General features: G+C 41.7%; 1 protein-coding gene across 1 annotated transcript in view; it reads left to right on the forward strand.

The window, feature by feature from the left end:
• Nucleotides 1-25,055, forward strand: part of b3gat2 (beta-1,3-glucuronyltransferase 2 (glucuronosyltransferase S)) — a 53,194-nt gene that overhangs the window by 12,394 nt on the left and 15,745 nt on the right. Inside the window, exon 2 of the mRNA XM_019882252.1 lies at nt 13,762-13,906. Within this exon, the coding sequence (XP_019737811.1) occupies nt 13,762-13,906 (145 nt within the window). The remainder of the gene's footprint in view (nt 1-13,761; nt 13,907-25,055) is intronic.

Genomic DNA, 25,055 nt, shown 5'->3' on the forward strand with positions numbered 1-25,055 from the left:
GCTGCATCAAACGGTTGTGCTCTTCCGCTGTCAGTTGAAAGCCTCTCCATTGCCACAGTCAGCTTTTCAGGAACAAGGCAGGGAGGTACCCACAACAATCCACGTCTTCATTGCACTCACTGCTTGAATGGAGACTCAAATGGCTAACACACTCAAGTGGTGTCAACGTACGGATCACTTGATTAGTCATCACCATTGTTCATCAACATAATGTAATGTCAGTGGTGAGCCGTCTCGGCCAGCAAAGACTTCTCTGCTGACCTAAACGCTGTCAGAAGAACTTGCCTACATTTACAACCCAATATTTGATCCATTAAATTCTATTCGGGTATTCCAACCAGTCTATTCCCTTCATTCTGTAGTGTTTTTTCTTGTGCATGTGTTTTTTTGTTTTTTTTTGTCCAATCATAATTTGACCAGGCGGCCCGGTAGTCGAGTGGTTAGCACGTTGACTTCACAGTGCAGAGACACCGGGTTCAATTCCACCTCCGGCCTTCCTGTGTGGAGTTTGCATGTTCTCCCCGTGCTTGCGTGGGTTTTCTCCGGGTACTCCGGTTGCCTCCCACGTTCCAAAAACATGCATGGCGGGCTGATTGAACACTCAAAATTGTCCCTAGGTGTGAGTGTGGGCGCAAATGGTTGTTCGTTTCTGTGTGCACTGCGATTGGCTGGCAACCGGTTCAGGGTGTCCCCCGCCTACTGCCCGAAGACGGCTGGGATAGGCTCCAGCACCCCCGCGACCGTAGTGAGGATCAGGCGGTTCCGAAAATGAATAATAATTTGACCTCTATATGTTGCTATGTATTGGCTGGCAACCGATTCAGCGTGTCCCCCGCCTACTGCCCGAAGGCAGCTGGGATAGGCTCCAGCACCCCCCGCGACCCTAATGAGGATAAAGCGATTTGGAAGGTGAATGAATGAATATTGCTATATTAATATAATCTTACCAGGACCTTAAACCGCAATAGTGCTGTCTGATATAACTTATGTAGATTAGCAAGATGTCTTTAGCCAATCAGACTTCTTGTAAAATTGGCTAACGAGAGTAAGATAGGCAGCCCACAATAAAATTCTGCATTTCTATGCCCTCTGATTTGTTGCTCAGAGCGAGCCAACTTGGACAAGCAGACCATATCGATGGTGATCTGCAAACATGAGTGCATCTGTAATGTTGTTGACAACACTACCAAACTTGAATTCTGCTCCGATATACTGTGGGGCGTGTCAGCTGAAACCATGCACTGCTCAACTATCTAGTAATAATAATTAAAAGACCGTAAAAGCCGTGACACAGTTTTAACCCTCCTATTTCACCCCATTCAATGTTTCATGTCTCTGAAGTTATGAGTGTTATGTTTTTTGCTTCTTAACTGGTAAACATAAAATTGGCCTGATGATATTTTTAATGTCTTATAACACATGCTGTGCGCTTTGGTGTTCTTTTGGTCAATTTGACCCCCTATGCTGTTTCAGCTCTATAAAAAAACAAAACAAAAACAAACTAAATTAAACATATATATCAGCATTTTACAGACATTTTTCTGGTTGTTTTGGAGGATACTGAGGTCACTGTACCGGACAATTTTATACTCTTCAAAAAACTTTGGCGCCATGACTTAAAATAAACAAATGTAGTTGTGGGAGAACTATTAATAGTTCAAAATTGCATGACCAATTCAAATGCTTTTGAATTTGTTGATTCTTGAGATTCCTAACGCACTTTCAAAATTGACAAAGACTTCGAAGGAAAGATTTCCATTAATGAGGTTGCCGTAACCTCATTTGACAACCAAAGTGAGATCGAGGACTTTTCTGATCATAAGGCATCCTACTCTTCGTTTTGACCCCACTATTACTTACTGCTGCTCATGTGAGACAAATGTTTCCCGATTGGCTGCGTCGTCAGCGCAGTCCAAGACATAAAATCAGAATTTGAGCTCTTCATAACGACGAAAAATAAATTCAGAGGGGGACGCGCATGTATGGGGACAGTTGGGAGTGACTTGAATGTGACCCATTTGCAAGCCTACATCGGGTTGCCTTTTTGGCAGGAGTGCACAAGCGGAAGGGCGAAATGACAGCCAGCCTTTGGGCTGCTGGCACTCGAAGTGCAATCATTCTACCCATGTCTCTCAACAGATTCTGTGTTTTTACCTTTATCGTACGCTTTGATGACCGATAAACTACACAGGGGAAAATATCTCACCTAGAGCTGCACTTAGATTTGCGTTTCTTGATACAACACACAAATTTACGTTTTTCACAAGGTTATTTTTTCCTATGTGATATTCTGTTCTTATAGTTTTACATTGAAAATCCTTTGGGGTTTTTTTTGTATTTTAATGCATGCTGGGATTGTGCTGCATCACAAGGTTGGCACATAGACCGAGCTGCCAAAATGTTTTGCCTGTCCCCGACATCAATTTGGCATGGTTGCTACCGCTACCGCTGGATTATCAGCACAACATTTACTTTCCATCTGTGTAGTTTCGACAGAATGGTTTAAAAAAAAAAAAAAAAAAGCAGCAGTAATACTGCAGAGAAACAGCTGCGTTAAAACTGCAATTAATCCACATTCATCTCTGTTCTTATGCAAATGAAATTCTGGTACATGGCACCATTTAGTTATGTAAAGTGCTGCCCATGATCATTGTACAACTCATCGGGATTATTTGGGGTTATTAAAATGCATCCTTAAAAAAAAAAAGTCTTACCGATCTTCATTCAAAAAGAACCGCAGATTTCCTTACAGACAGACATTTTAAATAGAGCTTACACTTCATGAAGCAGGCACAGTAGGAGCACACAGTATGAAATCACCTTCATCTATTTTGTTTCAACGCATAAACCCATGAAGCATTCAACCTTCACACATATAATGCACCATTGCATACCAGTTTCAGAGCTCATCCCCAGCCCCTCTTAATTTGATTCATTCATTTTCTCCTCGCTCAGTTGCCCCCCCTCCCCACCACCATCCTCCCTCAGTCCTCTGACAGCTTCTTCCATGCATATTAATCACACAAAGATAAAAATACACATGATTGAAATCATACCCAAACCCTCATCGTGGTACACAAACACCGCAAAGCTCTTTCTTCGGAACAGCAGGGAGGAATTGATGGATTTGATTTTGTAGACTACATTACGAAACGTATGCACAATTCATATCTCATCTACAGTATTTGTTTACCGGCAAGAAGTCAGATTTGATGATCTGATGGCCCTGAACTGCTCTGAGATGTTGTGTCCCGGTTGTGGGTCCAATGAAGATTATTCTGCACCCTCTTTTGTCTACCTGTGTGTCACATGTGTTTACTGACTGAGCCGGTGTCATTTGTCACGACTCACTGCCTGTCATTTAATGTGCAGGAAAGATGAATGATTTGTTATTGCGGGGTAGCGTTTGCCCTCAGGTGAAGCGATAATGAGATGGGAGCTACTGAGAATTTTTAATACACATCATTGTCGGCCGTTGGCTCCCAGCTGTAAAAGCTAAACTGATGTGGAGCAGAATCCTTTACAGATTCATCAATGATGTTTAAACACAGATCAGAGAAGCTAGGCTATGGTCAGCTCTCCAAAGTGCAAGTAGACCGAGTGGTCGTAAAGTACTAATCATTTCATTAATCGATCCCTATTATAATTCTGTCAATATAATGAGAGTAATTAAATTTTCCTGTCTCCTGTTTGCTCTTCAACAGCAATCACAATTCTGATTTTTTTATAATAATAAATTGAGCTCCCATCTGTTCAAACCAACCATATAAATTTACGGACATAATTATATATCCATTGTTGTATTTTTCAAGTACAAATATTGTGCAGTGGCAGCAGTGCACGCAGTAGACTGGATGTTATTTTAACAAAGACTAATGTGTTTCAAAGCAATTCATCGCTATGTATGTGGAAACTGGCAATATGGGGTACTCACTTGACAAATGTGTTCCATTCCTGGTTCATGATTAGAGTAAAGCATGTGAAAAACATGTTAGGCTTACATTTGAATCAGTCCCCCGAAAAACACGTCGGTAACTGTTTGTGGCTTTTTGTGCAGCCAGACTATGTATTTGTACACCGCCGTGCTCGTTCACCAATCGTGACATTGAAATGTTATATGGTGCAACTTTATCGACAGCACTTCTCCTTGTCATTTCTCCTTGTACGAAAAGATATAGTGGACAATTTGATGTATCTGACCTCCATTTCTGAAGTCAGGCAAGTGGCAACAGTGTTTCAGTTGGCTTCATGATCATTCTGTAGCACCTGACAATCATGGCATCATAGATTGTGTTTGGTGCATAACTTTTGCCTCTAAATATAGAAAATGTTCAACGTTATGATAGTGAGTCTTGACTGTTTCTGAGCGGATCAGGGTGAAAAAAAGTCATTTTTGCCCACTGCACAAAAGCCGATCTTTCAGGTAGTGATGGGAAAATGAAGCTTCAAGATGCTTCGTGAACCTTTTTTTTTTTTTTTTACTCCTCTCTATGGCCCTCAGCAACATGGTAGTCGACTGGTTAGCACGACTGCCTCACAATGCAGAGGTGCAGAGTTAGGTTCCCGCTCCGGCCTTCCTGTGTGGAGTTTGCATGATCTCCCCATGCCTGTGTGGGTTTTCTCCGGGTACTCCGGTTTCCTCACACATTCCAAAAACATGCATGACATGTTAATGGAACACTCTAATTTGTCCCTAGGTATGATTGTGAGCATGAATGGTTGTTCATCTATGTGTGCACTGTGATTGGCTGACAACCGGTTCAGGGGGTACCCTGCCTACTGTCCGAATACACATGGGATTGGCTCCAGCTCTCCTATGAGGATCATGAGATTAGAAGATGGATGGATGGATGGATGGATGGATGGATGGATGGATGGATGGATGGATGGAATGATCGATGGATAGAATTATGGATGGATGGATGGATGAATAGATGGCCCTCTCTGTTCAGCATAGGGCTGAAAGCACAGTGGCTTGCCATTTCTTAAACCGTTTTCTTCAAACCAAAAGTGCCATCTAGAGGAGTCAAAAAATACACCAACTGGCTCATGAAACACCTTTCAGCTTCACTTACAGTATTAATTTAACAAACATTGGATAAACGAGGTCTCTGGATTTTATACCATCAATCGCCAAGGCCGTTTATATGGAGAATATGCGACAGTTGCTGTTTTATTTTAGGCTGTTTTGTCTATGAGCTTTCATCTGAGGTTACTTTGAGCCTGTGTTTTTTGATAGTTAATGGTTCAATTTCATTGACTTGATAGACGGTTCCCCAGCGTTGTTTTGTCTGATGATGCAGTTCAATGAATATGCCACACTTTTTACTGACATCTGATGACGTTTAAGATGTCTGAAAACTGATGCTGTGATTCCATTAACTTGGAAAATGTAGGGCTCCCTCAAACGGTTGGATTTTAATGTTACAACTTACAACTGAATCTAACATCTTTGGATGCCCTCGTGTGTACAATGTGTCACTTCATCACAGCTGAAACACAACAAGAATTTAGTAACACACCACACCAGGGGTGCGGAGAACTAGTGTGGGGGAAACTCAATTTTTGTCATTTTGGAGGGAAATGATTGCAATGATTACTTCTTATGGATACCATACAGTACCTTCTTTTACTGAAATATTCTGTTCCAAGAAATGTGATTTTTCTCAGATGTTGGCATCTTACAGAATGTAATATTTTGGCTTTATAATGAATATTTATTTTGGAAAATAGACAAAATGGGATTTGAAAAAAATAGTTTACTGCAATACTGGTCTCAGTCCAAACAGCAAGCAAATCTATTAGTATTTCATGGTTGATGAAAAATACCTTTCTCTAATAATAACATGCAGATGTACTGGCTTAAGTCCGACTCACTTTCGGAATCTTCTGTTAACTTCTTAACTTCTTTTGTGATATACTATTGTGGGATGTGAAACCTGTTTTCATGGGAGCAGCCATTTTGGAAATGGGAGATGGCACATTGTTGCAATGAAAAATACTGAGCGCAGTAAAAGACAGCCCCTGATATGACACAATTCGAACCAAACCTTTATTAAGATTGGCATTATTCTGAAAGTTCTGCTTTCCTCGAATAATTTCTACATTTGAAATTTAAAAATGACAAAATTGAGGTACCATTCAGTGGCTCAGCTGGAGCTTCGTTTTCCAATAATTATACTTTTCATTTGTGTTCAACACATATTATGCCGAATGATATACAGGTACACAGAATAACTTATTCTGTGAATCATCATTGTTTTTGTTTGTTTGTTGCACCAAGTACACTGGCAAAAAAGACGTTTCTTTTTTTTTTAATTCAAACATGTACATTGTTTTCACATGGTTAAATCAGAATAATTTTTTTGGCCAAGTATGTAAAAAACACAAGGAAGTTGTCTCTGGTAGTATAGGCTACACGAGTATTCCAAAAACAAGCAAAAAAAAGGAAAAAAAATAAATTACAGGACAATGCAATTTCCACCCTTTAGGTGTAGGGAAGGCTGCAAGTTTAAAACTGGTCCATTGTGTGCCTGTCAGAGGTCTGAAATTATCATTGATCAAGTGGATGCGCTGCCTCAATTTGAACTCGCCTGTGTGTTTTTCGAATCAGTCGCAGAAACCTTTTAGCATGTACTTTCTCCTGTTTAATTCAGTTACTTTCCTGTCACAGAATTTCTGGGAACAGCTTGAATTACAGAAACGCTCCGTGTCGTATTTCATTTTTTACTGTCAGCAGCATTTATGACGCAGTAAAAAAAAAAAAAAGACTGTCTACGCCAGGGGTGTCAAAGTCAAATGGACGGAGGGCCAGATAAAAATTTTTGCTGCAAGCCGAGGGCCGGACTGATCGAATGTTCATTGAAAATTTTAAAAATAACCACATATTGTTTATTGAACCAAATTTAATTGACCGAAAACCTAACAAATACATTCCAATACGGTCAGATAAATAAAGCAACATTTTTTTATGGCTATGTCAGTAAACTTTAATTTTCAACAGGCACAAAAAAATTTCCTTTGTATAAAAATACCCATAACATGAATGAAAGAAGCCGATATTATTCAAGGCACTATCACTAGTCCATATTTTCTCTTTTAGCAAAAGTAGGCTAAATTTACTTAAAAGAAAAACAAATAATAGTGCAGTAATTTTCGATCATTTACTCGAATAAAATATTTTTAAAACATAATTGGATTGAAATACAATAAAATAAAGTGCAAAAATGTATAAACCAAAAACAACACTTTCTTCAAGAAGTAACAAACAGCGAAAGCAAATATTGTACTTTAATTTTTAAACTTGAACTGAGTAAAAACTCTTAGTATGTGATTGCACAGTATATTATAAGTAATATTCACTTATTTGAGGCTGAGGCTGATACTCGCTGGTGTCTTAACTTTTCTACAAGTTCATCAATATTTGGGGTCAGGCTCTGAGCTGAGCAAATCCTCAAAATTGAGTGAGGGTGTTCAGCAGTAAACCGACTTCTGTGTGATGTTTTGTTCAGCTTCATCAAAGAAAATAGTTGTTCACACACGTATGTGCTGCCAAACTTTCGACAACGTTTGAGCAGCCTGGATGCGCAGCGGGACCACTGTGTCGGGGAGGAAACCGTCAAACTGCGCAGCACGCACTGCCGTATCTTTGCAGAAACACTGCAATTGTGTTTCTGCTAATGCTCACGATTAAAAAGAGTTGCTTTTTTTCGGGGTAAACTTCGTCACAAACTTTAAGTATACCGTTTTTAATGAAACCCCCCTTCCCCCTCCGTGTCCATGTTCTTGTTTGCGTGTTTCGTTTCATGATGTCGTCTCAGATTACACTATTTCGATCGCGCCACACTTTCTCCACACAGAAGACACACAGGTTTTCCAGCTACGTCCATGAACATGTTCTTCGACTCTCACCTTGTTTGAAACCCCCGGTTCTCAGTGTCCACCTTCCGTTTTGCCATTTTTGATGGGTATCTGAAAGCTAATGTCACTGTTATGGGAACGACTGCTAGACGAATAAATATTTAAATAAAGCGGCCAACTGCTTGGCGCGTCACCGTTGCATTGTGGGAAATGTAGTTTTGGTGCGTGTAAAAGATCTGCGGGCTCTCGGCTTGCTGCGGTCCGCGGGCCGGTTCTAATAATAAATCAATATCATCCCAGGGGCCACTGAAAACATTCTGGCCGGCACTTTGACATATGTGGTCTACGCAAACATTATTGGAGCTATGTACATAACATTATGGATTAAAATCGCCTTGCTTAAGTTCTCGGTTTTAAAACACAGATGGGAGATAGTTATGTGAATTTTACCATTGCGTAGTATGAAGAATTGTAAATTGCGCTTTGAAATGTATGGATACTATTTGCTATTATATATTGGTTATGGTCCAGTGAAATCATTTGATGAATTTCCTATTAAACAGCCAGGCTGGATAACAGCATGAGTATATGCTCATCTAAACCTATTTGTATAAATACAGTCTTAACTTGAGGTTTGTGTTGTAAAATATCCCTGTGACAGCAATACCGTGCAGATGGTAGTGAGTGTGTAAAGCTGTTTCCTTAATGAAAAATAATGCACCATCTGTTGAAGCACTTTCAGCGCACAACTAGCCCTCCCATTTTCCTAAATAATGTCACCTTACCAGAACGGCAGGCATGTGTCAAGTATGTATGTGGTATGACAATGTAGAGGACTTAGCTAATTGTGTGCTTCCTATAAGTGGTGCAGGTCAATTCTGCTCACCGTGGCATTGTTTTGAGCCCTAAATCCCTAAATTGCAGGATGCGTGAGCCGCAACAAGGTAGTAAATAGTGTGACCTCGTAGCACATCATTAAATTCAAAGTGAATCAGGATAAACAAAAGATAGAATGGGATGAATATTTCATGCTTTCTTCTTGACATGTGACTGTTGAGCAGAAGAGAAATGAGCTTGGCACAAAAAAGTGTACGCTATTTTCATTCCCATGCACTGTTGCAGTGAAGGGACCAAAACCAATCTAGCGCCACCACCCTGGAGGTGCCAGCATTGATACGACCAAACCAAACCTGAGGATGCTCTGCAGTGGTAGGATACAAATCAGTTAACCGATCACAGCTTTCAACAACAAAACGCTAAATGTTGTCCACTAAACTGAACTGCGCTGCTTGGTGAATACCCGTATTCTCTGAAACTGTCCTTGGGTCAGGCAACATGATCACGCCTGGGTGCCGTTTGCATGCTCTCCCCGTACTTGTGTGGGTTATTCATTCATCCATTTACCGAGTGGATTTTTTATTTATTTTTTTGTCTTTGTGCCCTGTGGCTGACTGGTGGCCAGTCCATGGGGTAGCCAGCCTCATCAGCTTGGTTCGAGGCCAGCTCATTATAGCAACTCTAATAAGGACAAGTGGAAGAGAAAATGAATGAATGGCTGTCCATGGCAGCCAGGATGTCTTTTTTTTCGGTTAATTGAAAATGCAGGTTCAAGAGCAACAAAATGTATTTTTCAGATAAAAGGTTGAAGAGCCTTTGTGGCACAAACTGGAAAGAGAATAGAAGTAACACATAAAAGTTTTACATAGGAAGTGAAAAAAAAAAGAGCATTTGTAGACAAAGAAGCGGCGGCAAAGAAGCAGATTAATTAGATGCATTTTCCGACTCATGCAGTGTGACGGCTGAAATCAAACGTTAGTATTCAGAGTGTATGAAGCTCAGTCTTAACTTATCCACTTGAGTCGTGAGTAGTGATGCACATTGCTGAACTCCAGTGGAAATAAAGCGTCAAACTAAACTGTGCTTTGAGGTAATGCATTCAAATAGCTCATCAGCAGTCAAACCAGGACTTCATTCACCATTAGGCCAAACAACATCCACGCTCCAGGATGATTGCCCAAGCGGTGTCAGCTTCTCTTCTGTTTCCAAGCCTTCCTTTCATCCTTGAGTCCACAAGGTGGAAGAGCTTGAGTCTTTGGAGAATCACCTAAAAGAGGGCGGCCAGGCAGCAGCTACAGAGAAACCAGGGATGGAGGTTTAAGTCCGATAAGGTTGAACTCAAGGGGAAACCAGTCAGAAGAGGGAAAGAGCTTCAAAGCAGTTGCTGTCGCTGCGGCTCCGAGGCCGTGGACAAGGGGCCCTGGGCAGGACACGGGTGTTACTGTGGAAAGCGGAAAAGAGAAAATAGAAATTAAACAGATGAAAAGTGGTAAAGTGAAGCGGAGCTCCATGATGACCTGAGTCAAGTGGCTGAGGAGAAGTTATGTTTTCATCACCAACCGCCGAATAGATTGTTTTTAGCATGATGCCAAAATTATATACAGTGGTGAATTGAGATATTGAGGTGGAAGCATCCATATGAGTTTAGATTTTTTTGCTTTGACTTGTGAGCGCAAAGAGGGGCAGTAAATTAAAATCAACTCGCATAATATTGAGTACTTTACTATTAAACTATACATAAAACAAAGAGAAGTATCCATCCATCCCTCCATTTTCTAATCCGCTTATCCTCACGAGGGTCATGGGTGTGCTGGTGCTTATCCCAGCTGTCTTCAGGCAGTAGGCGGACACCCTGAAGTGGTTGCGAGCCTATCGCCACACACACATAGACAAACAACCATTCCCGCTCACAATCACGCCAAGGGACAAGTTGGAGTGCCCAATCAACCTGCCATGCATGTTTTTGGGATGTGGGAGGAAACCGGAGTACCCGGAGAAAACCCACGTCGGCACAGCGAGTGCATGCAAACTCCACACGGGAAGGTCGAAGCAAGAATCGAACCCCGCACCACATCACTGTGAGGTGGATATACTAACCAGTCATCCACCGTGGCGCCCCAAAGACATTTATATGGTGTGTATTTAAAACTATCAAACAGTGATGCTTTCCTACTCATGCAGTGTGACGGCTGAAATCAAACGTTAGCATTCAGAGTGTATGAAGCTCAGTCTTAACTTATCCATAGATGCATTTTCCGACTCATGCAGTGTGACGGCTGAAATCAAACGTTAGTATTCAGAGTGTATGAAGCTCAGTCTTAACTTATCCACTTGAGTCGTGAGTAGTGATGCACATTGCTGAACTCCAGTGGAAATAAAGCGTCAAACTAAACTGTGCTTTGAGGTAATGCATTCAAATAGCTCATCAGCAGTCAAACCAGGACTTCATTCACCATTAGGCCAAACAACATCCACGCTCCAGGATGATTGCCCAAGCGGTGTCAGCTTCTCTTCTGTTTCCAAGCCTTCCTTTCATCCTTGAGTCCACAAGGTGGAAGAGCTTGAGTCTTTGGAGAATCACCTAAAAGAGGGCGGCCAGGCAGCAGCTACAGAGAAACCAGGGATGGAGGTTTAAGTCCGATAAGGTTGAACTCAAGGGGAAACCAGTCAGAAGAGGGAAAGAGCTTCAAAGCAGTTGCTGTCGCTGCGGCTCCGAGGCGGTGGACAAGGGGGCCTGGGCAGGACACGGGTGTTACTGTGGAAAGCGGAAAAGAGAAAATAGAAATTAAACAGATGAAAAGTGGTAAAGTGAAGCGGAGCTCCATGATGACCTGAGTCAAGTGGCCATTAGCCCAAACAACATCCACGCTCCAGGATGATTGCCCAAGCGGTGTCAGCTTCTCTTCTGTTTCCAAGCCTTCCTTTCATCCTTGAGTCCACAAGGTGGAAGAGCTTGAGTCTTTGGAGAATCACCTAAAAGAGGGCGGCCAGGCAGCAGCTACAGAGAAACCAGGGATGGAGGTTTAAGTCCGATAAGGTTGAACTCAAGGGGAAACCAGTCAGAAGAGGGAAAGAGCTTCAAAGCAGTTGCTGTCGCTGCGGCTCCGAGGCCGTGGACAAAGGGCCCTGGGCAGGGCACGGGGGTTACTGTGGAAAGAAGAAAAGAGCAAATAGAAAGTAAACAGATGAAAAGTGGTAAAGTGAAGCGGAGCTCCATGATGACCTGAGTCAAGTGGCTGAGGAGAAGTTATGTTTTCATCACCAACCGCCGAATAGATTGTTTTTAGCATGATGCCAAAATTATATACAGTGGTGAATTGAGATATTGAGGTGGAAGCATCCATATGAGTTTAGATTTTTTTGCTTTGACTTGTGAGCGCAAAGAGGGGCAGTAAATTAAGATCGACTCGCAAATAGTGAACATTTCATCAGAAAAAATGTAGCTTCATGCTGTCAATGTTTACTACTTTACTATTAAACTATACATAAAACAGAGAGAAGTATCCATCCATCCCTCCATTTTCTAATCCCGTGGACAAGGGGCCCTGGGCAGGACACGGGTGTTACTGTGGAAAGCAGAAAAGAGCAAATAGAAATTAAACAGAAGAAAAGGGATAATGTGAAGCGGAGCTCCATGATGACCTGAGTCAAGTGGCTGAGGAGAAGTGATGTTTTCATCACCAACCGCTGAATAAATAGTTTTTAGCATGATGTCAAAACTATATACAGTGGTGAATTGAGATATTGTGGTGGAAGCATCCATATGAGTTTAGATTTTTTTGCTTTGACTTGTGAGCGCAAAGAGGGGCAGTAAATTAAGATCGACTCGCAAATAGTGAACATTTCATCAGAAAAAATGTAGCTTCATGCTGTTAATATTGAGTACTTTACTATTAAACTATACATAAAACAAAGAGAAGTATCCATCCATCCCTCCATTTTCTAATCCGCTTATCCTCACGAGGGTCATGGGTGTGCTGGTGCTTATCCCAGCTGTCTTCAGGCAGTAGGCGGACACCCTGAAGTGGTTGCGAGCCTATCGCCACACACACATAGACAAACAACCATTCCCGCTCACAATCACGCCAAGGGACAAGTTGGAGTGCCCAATCAACCTGCCATGCATGTTTTTGGGATGTGGGAGGAAACCGGAGTACCCGGAGAAAACCCACGTCGGCACAGCGAGTGCATGCAAACTCCACACGGGAAGGTCGAAGCAAGAATCGAACCCCGCACCACATCACTGTGAGGTGGATATGCTAACCAGTCATCCGCCGTGGCGCCCCAAAGACATTTATATGGTGTGTATTTAAAACTATCAAACAATGTTAGCTTAAAGGGGCCATATCCTGCAATTTTAAGCTTTCCGATATTACCTATATGATTTGATATTCTCTTTGGTTCAATGGCGATCCAAGTTCTTATGAAATATGAGTTATTTTGGAGGCTATTATTCTAAGCCCCAAATAAGACACCTTGTTCACCTCTGCCCGTGTGGCTGCCGCGCCCCTTTCATGACATCATCCTAAAGCTGGTCAGACGAACCACGCACGAGACAGTACTCAACAGTTTTCATCACTCGGGCGACTAATGCCACTTTTCATATGTGTGTATGCATGTGCATGCATGCCGTGTTATTTCTTCATGAGCAACTGGCCTGTGGGTGTCTATGTGAGCGAACAGCAGTGGGTGGCCAAGGTTGGAAAATAGAATAAGAGCACACTCTCACACACAATCACAGTCGGATGGGCTAAAAGCTGTGAGTGCTTTAGAAGAAGGTTAGCCTGAGATTTGTATGGTCTGACTATGTATACATACAGTACATATGGAATCAAAATTGAATTGAATTGAACATTTTAATCATCATGTGTACGTTTCAACTCACACCACCATTTGGATTTTAACCATTTATGTTCAACCCTGTATGCCACATCATGTTATGCCGCCGTGTTCTTTTCATGTCGCTCAGTCACTACAAAAGCTGTCCATTACTTCAAATACATTAACAGATCTGTGATGTGAAAACTGATTCTCGACTTTCCATTCGTCTTTTTGTTTTTCTAGATGCGGAGCACTCGAGGTGTGTCTGTGTGGCCAGTGGGGTTTGTTGGCGGCAGAGCATATGAGCGCCCAATCGTTTCAGGGGGCAGAGTTGTGGGCTGGTACACTGGCTGGAGACCAGACCGTACCTTTGCCACTGACATGGCAGGTAAGACGCAAGTCATACAAAGCATGTTTTAATTTTCATATACATGGTTGTATAATAATAACAATGACAATATTTTCATGATACTCTTGCATGTAATGAGATCTTACTCATTTCCATGGTGACCCATAGGATCGTCTACTAGTTACTACATCTATAGTATTGGTGGACGAAGACAACTAATGTTGTGCTAGCACTAGCATCTGTGTTAATGTTACCTTTTAGAGTTGTGTACATTGCGTGTGCACACTACAATCACCAGATTGTTTATTGACATCATGAAAATTACCTGGACTTGTTTACTGGAAGCTTGAAATTACAACCATTTCCATTTCCTTGAGCTTCAAATTCTGGATACCCAGCAGACATGACCTGCTACATGAATCATTGTCTGAAAAACTAAGCTTCCAAATATGAATAGTTTGTTCTTTCTGTTTGTCTTCAGCCTCAAAATAATTTGAAACAATGTCTCACGAGGCATGTTTTTCTTCCGTGCTTAGTCTTAAAAAACAAACATACAATTCCAACTTATTTCACCTCCATCAGCTTGTTATGATTACTGCTGTCGATTTGTATTGACTTTAATGACTCCAAATTACCGTACTTGTACAAAGTAGGTGACTCGCTAAGCTTTTGACTTTCCAATGCAGACAATATGCATCACACTATACAAAGCTAATCATTGACGCGTGATCTTAGCCCAAGCCTTTTTCACTCGTGTGATCCACAAAACAATCATCAACAACTGTTTGTGTTTGCACAGCCACATTTATTGACATTTATTTATTGATTACATACATCACAGCTGTCAAAAGGCACTCTCTGAAGGATGCCCACAACGACATGGTTCCTTTCGGTAAAAGCAAATGGCCGACTTGGTTTCCTCACACAAACTGATGTGGTCAGCACAAAAGAAGCTTCTCACTCTTAGCGGAGTGGGCAACTGCGAGGTCAGCTCTTCTGCTATTCAGCAAAATGATAAAAGGCACGAAGACACTTTTTAAGTGTGTCTTGAGGAGAACAATACGACGAAGAGCATTTAAGTTTGGATTGGTAGCTATGATAATGAAATGACAGTACCAATCAAAGGTTTGGAAACACTTTCCGATTCAAAGGGTCTTCAACACATTACGAGGACGTAAACACACACTCACACAAACAAATGCTTTGAAATGCGAACAGAGTGGAAGTAGAACGAGTCCCAGAGCAGACTGTGGTCAACTTGGAGGTTCCACTGCACTCCATCATAAAAAGCAACATTTTGCCCACACATTTACTTTATGTTGGTAACCAAGAACAAAAGCGTAATGAGTGTTGATTGCATGAATGCTTTCAAAACACATATGTCCACACAAGTGACTGCACTGCGGCCAACCACACATGCACTCACTTTATCTCAAATATGCACACGTCTGCCCCTGGGATTATTGTTAATTAAACCCGAACAAGAGTGAGCATCTCTTTTTCATTCTACTACCTTGTTTCACCGCAATTATCATCTACTACCTTTTTTCATCGCAATTATCACTGCCAGCGTGCTCATCTTTTTTTCCTAATCTCCCTCTTAGACTCTCACATGCAATGCCCCTTCCTCTCAAATGCTTTCATTTTTTTGCATGGTTTCACAACTTTCATCTTTAAGATCGTCAAACTAATGTAGTCCAGCCAGTGACATGTCTCATGTAATCATTGGCCAATGAAAACCTTAACATAGGACGACCATTGAGCAAAATTGTGCGCAGTTATCTACTGCTAATTGGCGAACAAGAGCGGGTGAGATCCACATCTTTTACTTGCAACCTAATGATGTGTGTGTGTGTGTGTGTGTGGGGGGGGGGGGGGTTGTAACGGTAACAGAATACGGTTACTTTTTTTTTTTTTTTTGTATCCTGAATACATAACGACCGTACATGTATGTTTCAATTGAGTTTGAGAGGGAATGATGCAATGGTTCTGGTTGCAATTTTATGTAACACATAAAGGAACTTCTTAAGACGGTAAATGTGGCATATATCTCTCTAATAAAAGACAACTGGATGCGTATCTCGATATATCTGAAAGTGGAACGGTTCGATTCAGTTTAATTTGACGCAGTCGCGTCTTTGAAATTAAAATCGATTTTCCAGTTCAAATCGTTTTTTTTTTTTTGTTGCACGCCTTCTGGAAATGTATTGTAGCATGGGTGAAAGAAGGTTGACAAAATCATCCTCCATAAAATTGGCCAAATCTGACCCGAAGAGAGAAAGAAGAGAGGCGGCCACAACAGGGAGGCCACAGATGAAGGCTGTGCATCTCAAATTAACCCTTTGGTGCACCCTGTAACCTGATAACATGATAACCTGTCCACTGTAGTAACCGCTGTCCCTGAAAGGGTTAAAGAGAACAGAGCCCCAATCGGAGCAACGCTTATTTACATATTGATTATTTTTTCAAATATTAATGAGGAAACCGTTCAAAGTCAGTTATTCTGACCAATAAAAATAAGCCGGAAAAGGGCACCCTGCTCATTTCCACCCCAAATTATTTTGTAAACTTCACAAAAGGATATAAAACTTTACGACATGGCATCTTTAACAAGTGGGGGCAAGTAAGATAAGAAAACCTTTATTTGTCTCAAAATGGAGAAATTCCCAATTTACAGCAGCAACATTATGAAAGGCAGAAGTAGAAGAACAAAAAGTATATAAATAAATATAAATTATAAAATATAGATATAAGCATTTTAAAAATGGGTGAGTGGGGGTGACTCCAGGTGTTCAGGTTCATCTATTGAATAGCCTGACAGCAGTCGGCAGGAACGAGCGACGGTACCTCTCCTTCTTGCAGCGCAGGTGTATCAGTCTCTGGCTGAAGGAGCTGCCCAGTGTTGTCAGGGTGGCCTGGAGGGAGTGGGAGGGTCTGTCCATCATAGCTTTTAGCTTGGCTAGAATCCTCCTGTTGCCCACCTCCTCCAGAGTGTCCAGGGATTATCCCAGGACAAAGCTGGCCCTCCTGACAAGTCGGTCCAGTCTCTCTCTGTCTTGGGCTGAGATGCTGCCTGACCAGCAGACTATGCCATAATGAATGGCTGAGGCCACCACAGAGTCATAGTAGGTCTTAAGGAGTGACCCCTAAACTCCAAAAGACCTCAGTTTTCTGAGCAGCCCCTTCCTGATGAGAGCGTCCATGTTTTACACCAGTCTAGTTTAATGTTGAGAAGAACACCCAGGTACTTGTAGGAGGTCACCCTCTCTATGTCCGTATCCTGGATGTTCATCGGTGCAGGTGAAGACAGTTTCCTGCAGAAATCCACAACCAACTCCTTAGTTTTCCTGGGGTTGATCCGGAGGTGGTTCTCCGGGCACCAGTCCACAAAGTCCTCCGTCAGCCCCCTGTCGTCCCGATCATCTCCGTCCGTAATGAGGCCGACGTCTTGTACTTGTACTTGTTCAAGCAGGGTCAGGTCGCTTTGATTTGAAATTTTTCCTTCATTAAAAAGAATCACCATTTAATAACTGCATGATATGGTTACTTGGAGGAAAGATACTAAAAAAAAAAAAAAAAAAAACCCCTAAAAAAAAACCCTTTGGATTTACTTTATTCAGACATTGGTTGCATGTGATTAAAATGTTGCACATGATCAAGTGCTGTTTTTTTCAGTGTACATACACACAACCTAATTATCATCCTCATATTTTTACTGCACTAAATACTTTCACAGTAACAAGATTTATGCGGTAGCAGCATAATAGTTTTGGGGGGTTTTTTTGTATGAAATTGTGCAAGAACAACAAAGGATGCGCTGAACCAGTGACCAAACTTAATTCACTTTTAAACGATTATTCATAGGGATTACAATGGGCTGACTGTAGGCCTCCGAGTGGGTGTCAGCGCTCGTCCAAAAAGTTATGTGCTGCACAGAGCCGCATTGTTATCAGCGCACTAAAGCTGCACGTCTACAATGTGACCTCATTGAGCTGGACACAAAGGAGCCCCAACCATTTTGTGTATGTGTGTCTATAATCATGGATGAAGAGAGCATATAAACACAGGCGTGCACACTCAATACAATCATGAATCTTTTCAGAATGACACGCCCATCAGCACATGCATGAACTGATGCGAGCGGGCTTGTGTACATGCTCCGGAGAAATGACAAGCGTGCAATTGTCTAAGCGCACATTGGAGCAGCATCTGTGCAAATCGAGGCGAGGGTGCACCTGTGCACACACGGCAAACAAGAAAACACACACAACCAACAACATGTCGCTGAGATGGCGCCGGCCGCCTTCGCTCAAGTGGTGCTCGCCACTGGAGAAGTGGTCGCTGAGAAGGGGACATGAAAGCGTTTAACCCAGAGTGACCTTGTCGGTTCGATGTTGCTGTTCCCAAGGCAGTGAGATAGAGACTTGATACAGGAAAAGTTAGAACATCCTCTCATCCATAAAAGCGGGGGAGTAGTCAAGATATGTGATGAACTACTAAAGTATAGTTTATGTGGGGTCGAACGCAGTATAAAACGTCAAGTGTTGCGTCCTTGTCAGCTTGAGATGCAATTATCTACGAACTTCATAAATTATTATCTGATACTAAAGGGAGAATTACTGTCTACTTACATTCAAATGGCCAAAGTTAAATTGCGTTGGAATTTTAGAGGCTTGCAGACAACTAATTGAAGGCTGAACAATTTGAACAAAAGTAATTAATTATGATTGCCTCCCACACCTCTTAAAAATGTGGTTTTTTTTTATTTATTTATTTTTTTAAACAACACATAATTAATGTTTTGTTATCCATTTTCTGATCTGCTTTATCCTCACAAGGGTCGCGGGGGGTGCTGGAGCCTATCCCAGCCGTCTTCGGGCAGTAGGCGGGGGCCATCCTGAACCGGTGGCCCGCAAATCGCAGGGCACACATACACGTACATACAAACAACCATCCGCGCTCACACTCACATTTTGGGACAATTTAGAGTGCTCAATCAGCCTGCCATGCATGTTTTTGGAATGTGGGAGGAAACCGGAGAAAACCCCCGCAGGCACGGGGAGAACATGTAAACTCTACATGGGAAGCCCAGAGCTGGAATTGAACCTGGTACCTCTGCACTGTGAGGTCGACGTGCCAACCACTCGTCCACCGGGCCACCGAATGTTTTTCTTATAAAACTTGTATGGGCCGTGTCTATTGACAGGCCTCCCATCTGTGCGAGGCTAGTTTTAGTAGTATTGACTTTCCACGTCCAGTTCACATGTAAATAATTATTCAACAGCTTAATTAAACTTTCCAAAGCAATTTCAAAGCATAGGTAAATATTTTCTCCAAAATGGCATTGAGCCCTGCCACATGAACGACTCACAAAGAGCTTTATATAATATTCCTTACGGTTGTATTGTCAGGATCTAAAATGCATTATAACCTTTCCAAGTGACCTTAATTTGACCTTTTCTAAAGATGTTGTCCAACTTTTGGGTGTTTTCGCACATCTTTCTAGCAAGGAGCAATCCACGAGCAAATATCCGCGTTCAGTTTGAATGGATTTTTTCAGCATGATTCAGTTAGAATCATGCTTTTCACATCTTGATATCCGGCTGACGCCTCATCAATGATCAAGAGTACGTCACCATTGTTCGGCCTCAAACAGGATCTTCTGTGAAGGGTTTTGCCAGAATGCCGTTCAACACCTTGGTAGGGAACAGCAAGTTGTGTGGAAACTACTCAGTGAACAATCGGAGAAGTACATTCAAAAGTTCAGATGTCCAATTACTGTAAATTCACCAGTAAAACTTAGATTGTTAATCGGATTCATCCAAAAAATTTCCCCAAAACATGAATATGCATATCTTTTATTTCACCTTCTCGGCTACAGTAAATGCTTAGATTGTGCAAAAGATGAAACTTTGCTGCGTACTATATCTAATGAAGAATGTCTTGGCCTGTCTTGCCTTCATGTTTTCTACAGCAGATTGTTTAGCAAGGGGGGGGGGGGGCAGACAGCTGACCTGGCTTAAAACTGAGAAAACTCAACCCAGGAGGGCATCACGAGCAAAAAGTGTTTGCATGGCCACGGTTTCTCTGTGTGCGATGCATGCTGACACATATCTCAGAGGACTGCCGTCTGCGAGCCCCGCGTTTCATTAATTCAACATCGCTGCAGTCAACAACATTCTGCTCAGACTAGAGGAGAGGGAAATGAGAAGTGGTCAGGATGCTGAATTCCTCAAGGTGAATTCCCCAACTCAAGACTTGATTGCCAAGGCGTGCTACCCGCTAACGATTTGCATAAACAAATATTCAGTCGTTATGGATAGACCTTGCATGAGGACTGCTGCAGGCTGGGAAGGGATCTGAGCCCTCTGAGCAATTCTGTTCGGTGAAGTGCACCAACCCTTCCATTTGTCACGTTGGCATTTGTGCCCATATCATGACCACCTTAATGGAAATATTGTTTTGATTAACATTAGTTCTTCATCATTTAACTACACAGATGTCAGACACCACGACCATCAAATAATACAGAGGTTACTGGAATGGGGTATCGGAATGCTCAGAAATGAAATGAGTATAGTCATACCTCGGTTTTCGACCATAATCCGTTCCAGAAGGCTGTTCGAAAAGCGATTTGTTCGAAATCCAAAACTATTTTATTAGACCATGATTAGGGGGTAACTCACTATGCAGAAATAACATAAAAACAGTCCAATTCGCATAAATCACAACAGACACGGCTGCTCAGAATGAACACTACTGGAGGAAGCGTCACTTCCACAAGTAAGGAAGCCGAGAGGAGTTAAGTGGCGTAATCGGGTTTGCTCAGTTTGGTCGAAAAACCGGTTTTCGGTCGTAATCCGAGGCGTAAAAATTCGAGGAAGCGTCACTTCCACAAGTAAGGACGCCGAGAGGAGTTAAGTGGCATATTCGGGTTTGCTCAGTTTGGTCAAAAACCGGATTTTGGTCGTAATCCGAGGCGTAAAAATCTTGAATTTTCTGGTCAAAAAACGATTTGGTCGAGAACAGAGACGTTCGAAAACCGAGGTTTGACTGTATTTTGTGATTTTTTTAATTCACCCTCTCACCACATACTTCTCAGTTGCGTGCTAACAGGTGTGCAGAGGGAGCAGTGGCTCAGAACAGAACCTTTCCCTAAAACCGAGTGATTTCAACCAGCGTGTTCTGACTGGATTTTAAGTGTGCTGAAATTCTGTAACTTTGGTGTATTGTGAATGAATTATCGAATGTAGCTTGAAGAAAGTTGGTTTTAAATCGTGGGAGGAAAGGCAAAGCAGTGTAATTAAACCTAAAAGAAACTCATGTGCTTAGCTTCATGTTTCAATAAATAAATCACTGTTGCAAATGTTATCGGGACACAAAGAGCAATAGAGTGGGTGGTGTTAATCCATGTTGTGTAAAATAAAATTATACAAATAGACAATGATGGCAAGACAACAATGGTAGTGATGTGATCATGTTTCTGTGTATCAGACTAGAATAAGGAATAATTGAGATTTAACAAAGCTTTACAGCTATTAAGGCACAAGCTTTCTCAATATTATATATATAAAAAATATTAGATTTGACCTTTGGAGAATTTGATATGATTCAGCAATAAAACACTTCATGGCAGCCAAATGAGCCTTGTGAAAATCCAAATTCCATGTTGAGGAAAACGTTTCATCGATTTATCAATTTATGAGTTTGAAGACTTTCTGTTGAAATGCAAGAAAGTAACAAATAAAAGTAGTCAAGTATAAACAAAGCACATTTTGAAGTAAGTAAGTAAAGAAATGGCATGGAATATCGTTGGATCAGAACAATAATGCGCTTTTCCAGGGCAAGTTAAATAAAATTGTAGAGCAGTCACTGCAAACCCACTGTCACCTTCAAGTTTTAATTTGGTGTGACGGCCACGTAAGATAGATTAAATGCCATAGGAGAGGTTTTGTTTTTTTTTTTTTGACAGCAAGCCGCGGCAGTTTCAGAGTGCCTGAACTGCATCTGCGGAGTCAAATATTTATCTTAATGTTAAAAAATAATGTACCATGCTGCATCGTCTCAATACACTACAGCAGGGGCGTCAAACTCATTATAATTTAGGGCCCACATGGACAAAAAATCTATTCCCGAGTGGGCCGGAGCGGTAAAATCATGATATATAATTTCAAACAATTGGTGTCAATGTGACACCGATTTTTTCCATTTGCAGGCCATCTTAATCAACAAAGAAAAACAACAGTTGCCGGTCCGCGAACAGCATGTACCTGTCTCAACCGGTCCATGGCACAAAAACGGTTGGGGACCACTGATGTACATGACAGAAGAACAAGAAAAGCTCACTCAGAAGAAATAATGACATCATGTCAAAAACGATACTTTCATGTGCTAAACTGTAATTAAAAAGAAGGCAATTAAAAAAAACAAAAAAAAAAAAAAACCATAAGACTGAGCCGAATGTCCGGAACAGGCCCAGATTACAACCCCCTCCCATTGTGAATCTCTAGATGCTAATGCTAATGTCAACACCGGTGTAATGACCCACTTTTGATTACTTCAGCGGTCAGCAAGCTATTAGCTTGTTACAAATGCACGAGCGCTTCAATTGCCATGATAAGTAGCAGCCTAGTTTACAGACATTGGTGCCAGCAATCATCAACGGCAATGCATGTGCATTGAAACTTGGTCATAACTTGCTTATGTCAATGCCGAAGCGTGTGCTATCATTGTAGAAAATGCATCCTGGACTTTTTTTTTTTTTGGTTTGTATGTTTTTGTGACATTCACGAATATGAAGAGTGGCAACTTTTTCCCCGTACGAGCGTTAACGTCGCCATAAGCTCAGGCGTGTCATTTCTACCTATTTTGCATTTCTATGGTTTTCAGAATGCATTGTGTGGTGAAATGCATTCAATTTATGAAGTTAGAAGAATGTTAGTCCTTCTCATATGTGTTTGTGTTACGAGTCGTTGAATATCTGTCAAATTTAACACCTTTCTCTTTGATTTTATTTGCACGATATGACTGAAAGTCGTAGTAACATCCAGGCCAATTTCTGGTACAACTTGCTTTGCTTGTCCGAGCATTGCTTTTAAACATCAACAAATTTGCCACAATGATTGAAAGGCTTCCAGAATTACTCGTTTAACTTAACTATACAAATAAAAAGAATCAAGATTATGGTAAAAGTGTAGTGCAATAATTTTAGAGATTTTGTTTGTGTGACATCTTGGGGAGACCGTTTCTCCAGTCTGGCCGTACTTATTTTTATACTTTACCGAGTCATCTCACGGGCCGGTTCGTGGGCCTAATCCAGCCCGCGGACTGACTGCACATTTGACATCCCTGCATTACCGTGTACACCTTTTTCCTATTTGTTACACTATTTGTAGACACTATGGACGGCTGGATGGAAGTGAGACGAAAAAATTGGTCGCGTTGTCACCACCAGTCCCGCCGCACACCAAGCGAGGTGGCCGAACACAACACAACTGCACGGTGACTAACACGCACAAACCATTGACCTTGGCACATATAATCACTTGGGTTATTATCCGGTGGCCAACTGCTTTGCACATCTGCCTTACACTTCAGTATCTGGGCCTTTGGTAGACTAGAAAGACGAACTGACAAGGCTATGCTTTTGGACAGAGAATCTGCAGGATCACACCAATACATACTGTACTGAGTAAATAACCTGCAGTATAAAGACCATGAGACAAATGAATAAGCAATTGAATCAATCATGCATTATTTTTCAGTCTTGCTTGTCCTCCTATATGGGATATACGCTGGACTCAGTGCTGGCCCGTCTCAGGGGACATTTAGACTAACAACCTTTCATACTGATGGGTAATTTAGAGTGTACAATTAACCCAGTGTATCTTTTTCGGAATGTGTGAAGAAGGCGAAATACCAGGGGAAAACCGATACACGTACCGGGAGAACATTTGATTTCCACTCAGGAGGGCCACAGCCGGTTTTCAAACCAAGATTGGAACTTTGAATCAGACATGTTAGCCACAATACCATCAAGCTGCAGTTGATTCAATACTCAAAAATGTAATGGAGAGAGTCAGAGCACAACCCGCCCCCGCCCCCTAAAAAACAACCCCGCAATTGTAACTAAGCGCAAGATAAGCTTGAAGATGTACAGTTACGAGACGACTCTCTGGAGTAATGTCAGCTCCCCAAACAGCAAACAAGCAATAAACAAGTTGATCTCGCTGAGCTGTGGGCCAATTAGCTGCGTTAGTCAGCTTTCATTGAGGTCTGATGAGCACAGATTTTTATATGTTCAAAACAACTCGAGGCAGTCAGATATTCAGAGGCCAGCGTCTTGAATTTTAAGAGCTTCTGTCAATAAAAATGACTGAATACGCTCGTAAAAGTGCTGGCAAACTCAGACTTAACTGCTGGCTGAGGCGGAGAGAATAGTATCGCCATCCAAGCGGAGGGTAACAATGGTACTCAATCCTCATTAACGACCATTCTTAAGACCACATTTGACGAGAACTGTGTCCATCATTTTTCTAGTATACTATCATTATAGTTTACTTTGAATAACTTCAGTCATGCCATTTTTTTTTTTCATGGAGATCGTCTAAAAACACTAACAGTCTATAATTATCGTTATCACCTGATATGTAATACTTGTATATCATGATACATTATTCAGCCGTATTGCCCAGTCCTGGCAACTATCTAACTTAAAACCTAATGAAGTGTTTTGTTCTTCTCAGTCCGGAACTGACAAATGCTCGTAGCATTGGGAGGAGCCACAAATGTTCCTGCCGCATCTCTTGCCTATTTGGGCACCGAACAAAGCAAACAACGCAGCATCTCTTTGTAGACATGCCGGTTGAGCTTTTGTGATTTTTCTGACAATTTGTGCAATGTTGCAACTGTTAGCTTGCCCCATCATTATTTGTTTTTACACCTTAATGCCCTTCACGGCACAACCCACTCAGTTTTTATACCCGCCGCCTGTTGGGACACTGACCAGGAATCGAGTCCACGACTTCCTGCATGAAATGCTGCACAACACTGCCTAGATGTATTTTAAATAATTTCATATTTACAAGAAAATGCCTCTGTACTGTGCAAGTACAGTGTGTACTAATTGGCAACACTTTATTTCACAAACTCTTGTCTCACATCAAACAACAGAAAACGAACGCGTTCG

This window comes from Hippocampus comes, unplaced genomic scaffold, assembly GCF_001891065.2.
Source record: "Hippocampus comes isolate QL1 unplaced genomic scaffold, H_comes_QL1_v1.1 scaffold36, whole genome shotgun sequence".
Lineage (NCBI taxonomy): Eukaryota > Metazoa > Chordata > Actinopteri > Syngnathiformes > Syngnathidae > Hippocampus > Hippocampus comes.